Raw genomic sequence first — 12,410 nt, 5'->3', positions numbered from 1 at the left:
GTTCATTTAAAGTGTACCTCCAGAGATCCCAAACTGAGGTCTTGATGGGTTAAGGGAGCATCATTGAAAAGTTTAATAAATATCAGGTGTTCCAATTTTTGTGCCTAATTCTGTAATTGCCAAAAAGTGTTCACCCAAAAATGACTCTAGTTTATTTTAAAGGATGATGCCATTCCTTGCCACACCGGGTGATATGCCACATGGTCGTTGTCATTACTAAAATGGAGTATTCTGAGAAAATTCAAGAAGAAATGAGCCAACATGGATATTTATTGAGCCACAAAGGGGCTCTGATTTGAAATCTGGCAAGACTGATGGCAAGAAGATAGAAGCTACCTTTTTGAGCAGATGCCAAAGACTGACATTGAGTGCTTAGGTTGCCATCAACACCATCTTGCAGTGAATAAAGTAAAAAAAAAAAAAAATTGACGACATTTTTTCACCTCAATTTAGATTCGCTAGAACGGCCAGCTAGGTGCAACATGGTCTGCCAAATTCTAAAAGATGCTAAACTAGGCTTGACCCAGCACAGAAATTAATATGGTAGCACAAAATTCTAGATGGCATGGGTGACTTTCTATGAAAATCACGCCCATAAATATCATCTTCACTTAGCGCACAATTAAACGGAACAATCAACTTAACTCAAATGTCTAGAATCCTATCTGCCCAAATTGGCCAAAATAATACCAGAAAAGCAATAAATATTACCTCACCTGATTTTTTTCATTCAATGTGACATGCTTATGTCCCAGCGTGACCAATCTGTTTTGTTGTTTTTTTATGTTTAGATTAGATTGAATTTTGAACCTGTTCACGTCCTGTTAACTATAGGCAATGTCATATTAACCCCCCAAAAATCACATCACAATATCAAGAGAGTCTACAGTATGACGATGTTTGTCTGTTCCAGAGAAAAATAAACTGCACACATTTTTTTAAATTGTTCAATCATCTATTTAGAAGTGTAAAACAAGCAGCAAATTTTGCAAGACTCATGATGCTGTACCTTTTTCTCTCCAAACATTTGATGTTTCTTGCTTTAAAAAAAAAAAAAACTAACATTTTTATCATATATTGCTGCTTGAAAAATTCACAAAACAAGAATTCCACTCACTTTGGCAGCAATCACTTTAGTAAAGAGCAATGTTATTTTTATTTTCTAAGGAATGTACAGTAGAAGGAATTGAATAAGAAAGTAAAAATGTTATTTCATGTTGTGTTTTGTCACGCGTAATCTTATGTAAACCATCAAAGAGTCTGTATCGTGTCACTATCATTAAGTGAGTCATTTTGGTGGTTGTCATTTCTAACCTGGGTTAGACACTTGGTGAACTAAAATCCCTCCTCTGACACTGCCTCTTACATGACATAGTGCTGGTGAAGCACAGATTCCATATAAAAGTGGGCATGTGTTTCATCAGCATGGATGGTATGGTGTACCCAACTAGTGACATAAAGTGTAACCCTAACCCCAGATCGGGCAGGGCTGGTGCTGGGAAAGCAGCAATGAGCAAGAATGTTCAGAAATGCGTGAAATGAGCAAAAGGCCACTTCAGGTGTGTTTTTGGTAAGGAATTGGCATTTTAACATCACAGAAAGTTTCAAAAGCTTGACTTTGCATGAGAGAACTTTTAACAGCCATACCTCTGCAATTTCTATTTTATGCTACATTTTTGGCCATGTGTATGCGTGCATAAGCAAAATAAGTTATGTGTACTCCCACAGGTTCCGCGCAGGGTTTAAGCAAGCGTTCCGCTACTGCCCCTGTGTCCCTCAAAGCTCCTATGAAGGCCTGGAGCTCAAGTCAACTCGCTACTTTCAAACTCAGACAAGCATCTTCAAGGCAAGCCGGATGGAGACCACCGTGTCTACTGTCGTCCAAACGGGAGATGAAATGGAACAGTTCAAAGCCAAAGTTACGGTCGGGCCCGAGCCTGTTGAAGCCGTTGTCGGGGCAGGGCCACAAAGCTGTTCGCTGGACCTCACGTCAAATGGTTCTTCGTCCCGGAGTGCTTCCAAAACCATATCTGAGTCATCTAGTTTCTTCTCGCATAACAACCTCAAAGAGCATACATTAAACACAGGCAGCGTTTTGACAGATAGCCAAGAAATAATGTAGGCCAAAAAAAAAACCTTTTGGCCTGAATGTGCGACGAACTGCAAATGATTGGTTACTCGACATTTTTCAATGGAACATTATTTGCATCTGAGAATGCCTGCCCTCTGAGCATGGCCCTTCCAAACTCCGAATTCTCTAGTGATCAATTATGTGACTCGTGCTTCTCACCCTCACTTTTCAGTACCAAAAAACACAACATGAAAGATGTATACTACGGCAGATGCATTGCTTCGACTTTTCACAGCTACTCCTTGTCACACCAGCCCTCTTTCATTCTCACGTTTTCAATCTCACTCACTTCAGGACTTCTCCAGATCTATTTTGACACTGAGTTAAAAACAAAAGACCGGCAAAGCAACAGTGAAAAGAACATGGATTATTTAGCAGAAGAAACTACATTATCTCATTTGAACTTTTCAATCCAATTGCCAATACTTTCACGTTAAAAACAAGCACCTGTCTTGGTGACAATGGACTTCCGACAGGTGCTATTGAATATCCTTCCGATTGCCAGATGTACATTCATGACTCATCTTTTGAAAATTGACTTAAGCCTTCCATCTCTGCATCATCGAGATGTGAATTGTGAATTGGCTGGGGTAAAACTTGAGCAGAAAAACAAAACAAGATTTTTTGATTTGAAAATGTGCAGTGGATACTAATCACTACAGTGGTCCTTGATTTCATACCGAAAATCAAATAGTAGGAATAGTAATCAATAGTAGGAAGTTTCCTACTACTTTTACAGATTTTCAACTCAAGTTTTCAACTTTACAACTCAAGATTGCTGACTCCAACCTCTGTCAAATACACGCACAAAAATATTTTAGAGAGTGGTAAAAATTACCCATTAAAGTCATGTAGTTTACAGAGGTCCCCGGACGCTGTTGATATTACATTTTGCGGTGAGGAAGGACGGTGTGGCTTGACGCCCCCCCCCCCCCCCCCCCCCCCCCCCCCCCCCCCACCCGGCCACAATGAACAGCGTTGACCAGTCCACGGCAATAAAAAGGTTGGAGACCCCTTATGTGAAATATACCTGGTTATATAAGGCAGTAAATTGATTGTAAAATATAGAGTAACGTATACCTACGCTACCTAGTTCATATAAAAATAACAGGTGTCTACCTCGAGAAATGTCGCGTAACATTCCCTTCACTTTAGGAAAAAACAACACTTATTCACCTTATTCCCAAGGACTCTCGTAGAGAAATTATTACGATCGTGACTTTCTGTAAAATACTCAAAGTAACATATTGGTATTTGTTATATCAGGTTTTGTTTTGTACAGCGTTTTGTTTGAACATATTTTTCGCCCTTTTTCGAAACAACGGTTGCATTGAAACATGTCTTTCACGGCTTGGAAACTTATTGTTCTCGGTTGTACTAACAAACAGAAGAAGTTTAATCTGAACAGATGCAATATTTTGACTTAAAATACCATTTGAAAAGAGAATGTTGATGTCAATCGCTAGTTTCCAGCGCCACACATGCTGCGTGTGCTACTAGCGCTAATGTGCTTGCATTGTGATGAACCACTGGGAAAGATTCACCAGACATCAGAACATCAGATATAGTTTTAATGTGTGCGTGGGAGAGTATTAGTCAACCTCAGAAATTATTAGAAAGATCTCCAGAGTTAAAGGACCATAAGCGTTTTTGCCATTAAGCCGTAGTGAGCTCGAGAGAAATACGTTATACTCGTAAAATTCCATTTATTGGGGCCATTGGTTCTAATATTGGTTGCGGTCCAAAACTCTACAAATCAAGAATCCAGAATCTGAAAAAAATATGGAGCAAGTCACAATCAAGGTATGTAATTACCATATTTTTCAGATTATACGTCACTCTGAATTATAAATCGCACCAGCCAAAAAATGCATAATTAAGAAGGAAAAAACATATATAAATCGCACTGGAATATAAGTTGCATTTTGGGGGGAAATTTATTTGATAAAATCCAACACCAAAAACATACATGTCATCTTGAAAGGCACTTTAAAATAAAAATTAAGTCGAGAACAACAGGCTGAATAAGTGTACGGTATACCAACATTACATGACTGACATGCCTGGTAATGTCAGTAACGACCTAACATATTAAGAGTTATCCGGATAACTCTAGCATAAAGAACATGCTATTAAGTTTACCAACTGTCGGCCTTGGCTTGGAAGTCTGCTGACAGTTTTTGGGACACTGTTGTCCTTGCTCTGATACAGAGGCGGTTGCGTTGCATGAAGCGGTAACACCAAGAAGGTCCTCCCGCAAAGTCATTTATATTCATCTCCTTGGCAACTACCTGGGCGTGGAGATGCAACTGCACTGTTGACAAACTTCTCCCAACAGCACGTTCTTCAATCACCCATGCGCAAACTCATTCCTCTAACTGCGGCCACCTAGCTTTTAGCCCGCGATTAGCTTTTTTTTGTTTTCTTCATTTCAGTAAGAGTAATCTCCGCTTTTCGCCAGTCCCTTACAAGTTTCTCGCTAACTCCAAACTTTCTTTCCGCTTCTCGATTACCTTTTTCGGCTTCATATTTCACTATTTGCAGCTTGTAATCTGCAGAATATGATTTTCTTTTCGGTGCCATTTTTGTTCAGTCCTTTTCAGTTTTTCTAAATTACCGGCAATGTTGAAATTGTCAACACAGGTCTAGAGTACCCTCTTGCTGTTTAGTGTGAAAATAACGTGTTAAATGATATGATAATATTTAAATCATTTCATACATACGTCACACCAGAGTATAAATCGCACCCCCGGCCAAACTATGAAAAAAACTGTGATTTATAATCCCGAAAACTAGGGTATTTTCCTCAACTTCCTCACCTATTACCTTTTTTTGCTTTTGTGTGTATGTTTTACCCAGGGTGTCATTAATGATACATGAAGAAAAATCTGTGTTCATTCTTGTGGTTTGGTGCTTTGTTTCGTCAGAAGAAAAAATATAACAAACAAAGGGATGCAGACTGTACAGTTTTAATACTATCACTGTTTTGCTCTGGTACTCAGGCAGCCCCCCCCCCCCCCCCCCCCCCATCCCATGGTTTTTTGCCCACACTATAATTCCTGCGATCCATGAGCAAGTAGAGAAGTTCCAATCAACATTTTATGCTAGCGATTCAGATGCGGATCTGTCACGTTCTGGCATTGTGAGTTAAGGCGTAGACACTCAAATGCAGGAAGCCGGAAACAAGGTGAAGTCCAAAAAAACAATAATTTAATAAGAAAAGGAACCAAATACCAAGGTAGCCGACAAAATACAAAGCAAACAACAAAAAACTCAGAAAAGGCCTATAAAGAAAATAAACTACAAGGGGCAGGTTGACAAAGACTGGTGGATACAATGACGCTAAAGAGAAACTATCGAGGGGAACAGAAACATCAAACAAAAACCCACCAAATTAGAAACCAGATAACTCTTAATAGCACACAACACAACAAAAACACGAAATCCAACAGAACACGACAGGATCACCCATGTGTGATCAGCCAATTCCGATCACATGGGTTAGCCACACGTTTTTCAATTTTAGAGCTGCACCCTGACAAAATTATTTTAATAATAATGATCTAACTTTTTCTTTAATTCACTGATGGATCAGATCTAAAAAAGAAAACACATTCGAGTCAAAGCTGCATCTCTTTATAATACAAAAACAGGACATTGTTTCAATTTGACAATAAGGAAATGCAAATGGGGTTAGAATATTTTCTGTCAGTGGTTTGGTCTGTAACATGGAGTGTGAAGGGGAAATGGGCGCTCCACTGCACAGAGGCTTTTCTCCAGCTGGTTGCATGCTACAGTGAACAAGCTGCGGGTGATCACTTTTTGTGATCGGCATTGAAAGGCATTAATTGACGTGACAATGACGTACTTTTCCACGGAAATCAGGCCATCACAATCGGTGGCCAATCAATCAGAGCATCACTACCAACAACTGATCCTGGGTGTACCTCAACTGTCGCCCAAAGTCAGTATTGACAAGTCCAAGCTCACCCGAGTTATCCTAATGAGGTGAAGCGCCATAAAAAATGACGATTGGATGTGCATGATCTAAAACAATAACCATAATTTAATTTTGTATGCTGTGGTGACATTTAAAGGCTTGGTCTTGTCTTTAGTTTGTGTAGTGTTCACTGTTGGGTATTTTGTGAGCTAAATTGAATCACCCCAGAATTTTCTTGCAAGGGCTCGAGCCCACCTTCTGTGTGTGTGTGTGTGTGTGTGTGTGCGTGCGTGTGTGTGTGTGTGTGTGTGTGTGTGTGTGTCTCGACACACTAGATTTAATTTCAATCAACCAGACCTGATAAGTGTGAACACCGGCTGCTATGGCAGCCATGGAATTGTGTTCCATTTGTGAGGGTCAACTATTTTACAGGATTGTTCAGTCTTTTGAAGGCTTGTTTGGTATTTACCGAAACAAAAAGCCCCTTGGTGCTCAACGAGGTCCGTCTAAAATAGGGATGCACTCAGTAGGCTTTGACCCATAGGCCACATGTGGCCTGTGCCATTCTTCAAGCTGAGTATTTGAGTATTTTAAGTGTCCTGTGATTTGTTGCATCAAAGACAGCCACATGACATATTTATGACATATGACATATTTCTGATGGAAGGTATTTGATTAAATGATCAAATCATTTAATTCATTGCAATTGAAATGATTACAACTAAGACCATAAAATTAACAAGAAAATGACAGTTCAGTTGCTCGTTTTTTGTTGACCTCATCTAGCAATGACCCAGCACATTTGTTCATTTCAAAAAAATATAAGGCCTTTACACAAACGTTTGCCCGCACCTGGTTGGAAGATATCAATGTTGCTCAAACTATTTTATAGAAGTGGGACCCAACATTATTAAAATGCAAAGATGACCAAGATTGCCATAAAACAAAACAATTGGAACAATGAGACCTATTCCTTTATTTTTGCTGTAGATTTAGACTGGCCAAGTCAGGAAACAGAACACCTTATGACGTATGCACATCAATTATACAATATTAAACAAAAAAACAAAAAAAACTTGACGAAAGTGGGGCAAATAAATATTAAATATCACATTATTTAGAACTTGTAAATTGCATCAATGTATAGACTTAAAGATACTATTTTTGCATTCTCTGAAGGATTAGGTGATTGATGTGTTTTGTTTTCGTACTATCCTCACATCTAATATGTTTTGTGCTAATGTAATCAGTATGTATCTAGTATTGAAAGTAATACCAATTTTGGCTACATTTTCTTGTAAATGTTTGCACATGTGAACGATGTGCCACGCTGTGTCGCATAATGACTGTAAAAGCACAACGGAAGCAGAGAGGCAGCTTGCTCTGCTGGAGTCCAGGAAAAGGACAGTTAGATAATGTGTGCTGCGGAAGCCCACCAGGCTAATTTAGTATCCTGCAGGCTTAGATGCACACATGGACACCTACTAAGGTATACAGTATAGCCCTTGTGTAAAATAATTAGCTAGTCAAGTGTGCCATGCAACTTCATCATGATAATCATTTGCCATAAAAGGATTGGAAACATTTTTCCAGTAGAAGTCCAGTTATGTAGTTAATGAAAGTCAGGCTGAAAGAAAGACTTATGGAAATCAACTGATTGGATTCCTGTTGCATTGACACATGGATCCACCATAAACCATCTACAATAAACCTGTTTGAATCTGTTTCATTGAAGTGCACTCTAAAAATAATTTCGTAAATCCATCATCTAGAACCGCTCATCCTCACAAGGGTTGCGGGGTTGCTGGTGCCTATCCCAGCTGACTTCGGGCAGTAGGGGAGGAAAACCCTGAAATGGTTGCAAGCCAACTGCAACTGGGGCAAATGAGAGTAATCAGTTTATCCATCTATCTCCATGTTGCTGGAATGTGGGTGGAAAACAGAGTTCCCACACAGGACTTGTTTTCAGTATTTTAGAGCGTTTGCAGAGAACATCGCCAAATGCAATGTCGTCAAGCATTGCCTAATTGCTTCGTTGTTGTCAATAACAAGGCTGCGTGAATCTTTTTTTCAGCAAACTTTGACCCATTATGGAAAGGAAAAGATGGCTTGACTTGTCTCCTACAGCCCTTAGACGTCTGCTTGCACAAACCAGCATGGATGACGGCAGGTGGGGGGGAGAAACAGTGAAGGGCAACCTTCCACGCTCTCACCTTACAATACTCGTTACTTGGGTCATCTCCCAAGACCTCCATTCCAAACAAATCGGATGGATCCGAAGATGACTACCTATGTTTTAATAACATGAAGATGACAACCCATGTTTGAACAATTGACGAGGAGACTGGAGAAGATGTTAAATGGGAGGAGCTATTTGATGTGTCAGATAATGATGATGACTTTTCAGGCTTTTCAACAAATTCATATTCAGCTGTGTCAAAACAATAGCGCATTGAAACTTGAAATCATTTTATTGTTGCAACATTGGATACAGCATTTCCATGTATGCGCACACGGACACTGCCTCGCACTTGTCTCGTTTCCACCGTCTAACCAATTATTAGTCGTACTGTAGTTACATTTACCAGTCGGATTGGTCAAATTCTGACCACCCCATTGGTAAATTTAACCAAAATCAGCTTCACAAACTACGTGGTTGGGTTAAAAAAAAGTTCAGTTTTTAGTGTGGCGTTTGTTTGGGTTCCTGTTTTCTTGTTAATGTATTAGGCAGGCCATCCTCCAAAAATAGCCACACTGCTATCACCTGTTAAATGCATCATTATCTCCGTTCTCACTGGAGTCCACTTCCTGCTCTATTCTCAGCATACAAAAGCTGCTGTTTAAAATATGCAACATCATATGATCTGAATCTGGGAAGCAGATAGGAATCGCCTCAACTCCTGAATGGCAATCCTTTTTTTTGCGTGTTACTTTATGGGCAGCATTATTCACCCGGGATGTTCCTGCCCGCTACTGATCACTTTCCAACTCTCTGCCATTTGTCAGCGTTAAAAGTGTTTACACAGTCTTAATGCAAATATATTCCATTTTAGTGAGTGGTACAATTAATGAACTCTGCTTTCCCCAACTTTGTCTGCAACTACCTGGTTGTAGAATAGGTTGTCGGTTGTTACTGCTGCAGTGGTAGATTGTGCTTGTTCTGTGTAGTCACTTGGATAATGTAGTGATGCTTTATTATGATTTGCTATCTTATGTGTATTTTATGCGTTGCAATATACATGTGCATAGTGATCATAGTCCAATGGGACATCACTGTGACTACTGTTCACACCGCAGGCCGTCAATGATTTTTTTTTTCCCCACCGCTACGTGGCATGTTTTTTTTCATGCATATCCATTGTCTGAACTTATATTTTTATCACCAAACGACTACATGGACCAGGATATGAAAAGATTAAAATGTCCTACAGTGTGAACGTAGATTAAATTGACATTGGATACACAGTATGTTGTGCCGGGTGATGTACATACATGAAAATCTGCAGAACACAACCAGAGTCCAAAGCAAAAGGTCAGGCTCATTGAAAAGGGCAAACGATGGCTGACAACAGCCAGCGGAATAATGCTTTTTTCACCCGCAGTCAGACCAGGCCAGATTAAAGGCTATTCATCTTAATGTAAGTGGTTGTTTACATCTATGTTGTCAGAGCCCAGTGTAGTCGCTTCAGTTTCTGTCTTAGCATGTAGCTTGGGGGTTGCCTGTTCCTGTTACTTTATATAGTGCTGTATCAACTGTCACGTGTGGGTCTGGAACCCATAAAGATCAACATGGATTAATTGTACGTAGGCCGTTCCAAAATGTTTTACATATTGCAATCTGAAGTTTGTAATTTTGGAGGGACACATTCAGGTTTATTTTACAACTAATTTCACATATCTTCAAAAAAAACAACTCAATGTTTGCGTAATACTCCATAGATATTTATATCTATAGCTCAATCCCTAATATGTGCAAGAATACTTGGGCTTTGATTGTATGGTCAGTTTTTAAATTTTATGGCAGTTATCAACAGTGTTGGGCAAATTACTTCAAAATTTTAATGTTTATGTATTATTTATTACTGTCATTTCAAAATAATTAATTACATTACAATATTACTGTACTACTATTGCATTACTTTTTTAATATTACTCTCACCAACATAACTGGAAATATGGCCATTTGCCATTCTGAATGGAGCTCATTACGCTCATAACACATCCAGTGGAAGAATGGCTTAAGCCTAAAAACTGTACACATTATTTGGTCTGTATGTCAATCTTGTAAACCTTGTATTTTAATCCCTTTACTACTTAGTTTCACAGCATAGGGATGCATTGTTTATGCTTTAGGCAGAAACAGTGCATTCTACAATTTCAGTGTTACTATTCAAATTGAAGCTCAGTCGGCTAGGTTAGAAAGAGACGTTTCAAAAATAGATGATTTTTGATGATGGGGGTAATATTAGTAGCTGGCCTACATCATCGCTACTGTTTAACATGTGCTTCAATGCTTCATCTTGGTACACATTGACTACAACTAGTTATAGACCAATATTAATAGCAATTGTACAGTGAAAATTTGTGTTAGCTTACCTTGACATTTTTGTTGGTTGCGACAGGGATCTTGCTGACAAGGTTTCAAAATGCGGGCAAATTCACTGTGGAAAGCGGCGGCATATCTTCTACATACTACATACTCTGCCACAAATGCCATAACCTCTTGAGGTGGAAGTTCCATTCCTGAGCGGGAGAACAATAATTTTGCCTGCTTTGTTTTATCCCCACTCTCAATCCTCTGCATGTTTTTTTTTTTCGCTAATTTCATGTTACTATGGTCTATATAGTCAATGTAAAGCGCTTTGAATACATTTAGGTAGAAAAGTGTGATATTAGTGAAAGTCCATTTAACAGCAAATCATACATTCCTTCTTTCATAAATCCCAAAACGGTCCATAAACCCACTTCCGTGTCTTGCTGTGGCTCATCTTGTCTGTATCTCTTGCAAACTGCTGTTGACATTCTGTAACACTTTAAGCTTTGTGTACTCAGAGTACATTGCGTTTGAAGCTTTACAATGGCCAGGTTACTGTTGATCAGTTGTTAGTTGACATCTTAGTCTCATATCTCATTAAGTGTTAATCCGCTGCCTTCATTAGCTCGACTGACTGTTGAACAGTATCATTTAATGGTCATTACTGATGCAGGCTTAACATACATACACGTGCAAACACTTCCAAGGGCGCTCACATAGAGGGCTCTTAACGCATTCGCCGCGCTACATACATATTGTCACACCCGTTGCTATTTAAACATTTCTTTTACACTAACTCTCATGACAATTTTATGCTATTATTCATTTTAATGCAAATCCAAAAGTTCTTATCCTGCATTAGCTTTTAATGACAGTACTTATCTCACTTTGAGTCATCACCAATTTGAGCAAAACCCTACCTGAGAATGTTAAGTGCATTTTAACTATATTCAGAAATTGAACCCAAAATCTGACTATTCTCATTTTTTTTGTGCGCAGAATAATTGCATCTGAAATAACCAGAAACTACCAAATTATGAATCTGTCTCCTGCTCTGTCATACTTAGTACAGTACACGTGCAAAATATAAATGATACATACACAATATTACAGTCCTCACACGCTGTAATATTTGTGCCTGTTTAAGCCCGAATAGCCTGTAATTTTTTCAATCAAGATTTAATTTAGTTGGAAGAAGTCAATCAGGAACAATATTTTGGCATCATTTGCATGACTGGATTAGCAAGCAAGCCTTGTTACAAACAGACAAGTCCAAACAGAAACATCTGGGATAACAAAAACATTACGGTTATTAGAGGGGTCTGATTAGATTCTGAATCCAACCTGCCCCTTGATTGCTGATTTTGCTGAGGAATTGGACTGAGTCGGGCCTTGTAGTGTTCCTGCCTGCATGAGAATGATTTGCTTGTTGATTATGGAAATGATGTGACCAAGTGGCTTTTTGCCTCTAAATTGAGCATCATTGTTCAAAGTAACAACATTTTCTTCGATCTTAACAGATCCCCTTCGTGTTAAAGACACTCACTCTTCGATTGGTTCTGATCGTGCCTGTTCATTGAAAACAAAAGGTACACTGTGCCATATTCCATTCCTAAAGTGCCTACTACCAACACCAAGTACTCTTAAGCTTGCATTTATTATTTCATACTGTGTGAAATGCTACAGGTTTCCCATCACTGTTAAAATTAAGGAATGTTTATCAACAAGCTCGATCACCTTTCATACAGTACAATGTTAAACGCTAAAGTAGCGGTTATAGTCTATCATACCCAATCATATTTTAG

The 12,410-nt window shown here is 39.0% G+C and overlaps 1 protein-coding gene across 1 annotated transcript in view; it reads left to right on the top strand.

Annotated features, from left to right (window-relative positions):
• Positions 1 to 2,817, top strand: part of tacr1a (tachykinin receptor 1a) — a 39,587-nt gene extending 36,770 nt beyond the window's left edge. The window contains exon 5 of the mRNA XM_088418625.1: positions 1,729 to 2,817. Within this exon, the coding sequence (XP_088274751.1) occupies positions 1,729 to 2,122 (394 nt within the window). The 3' untranslated portion in view covers positions 2,123 to 2,817. The remainder of the gene's footprint in view (positions 1 to 1,728) is intronic.
• The last annotated feature ends 9,593 nt before the right edge of the window (positions 2,818 to 12,410 follow it).

The sequence above is a fragment of the Hippichthys cyanospilos genome, chromosome 1 (assembly GCF_059441005.1).
Source record: "Hippichthys cyanospilos isolate Australia breed blue-spotted pipefish chromosome 1, RoL_Hcya_1.0, whole genome shotgun sequence".
Lineage (NCBI taxonomy): Eukaryota > Metazoa > Chordata > Actinopteri > Syngnathiformes > Syngnathidae > Hippichthys > Hippichthys cyanospilos.
This window is presented reverse-complemented; position numbering and strand designations above follow the sequence as displayed.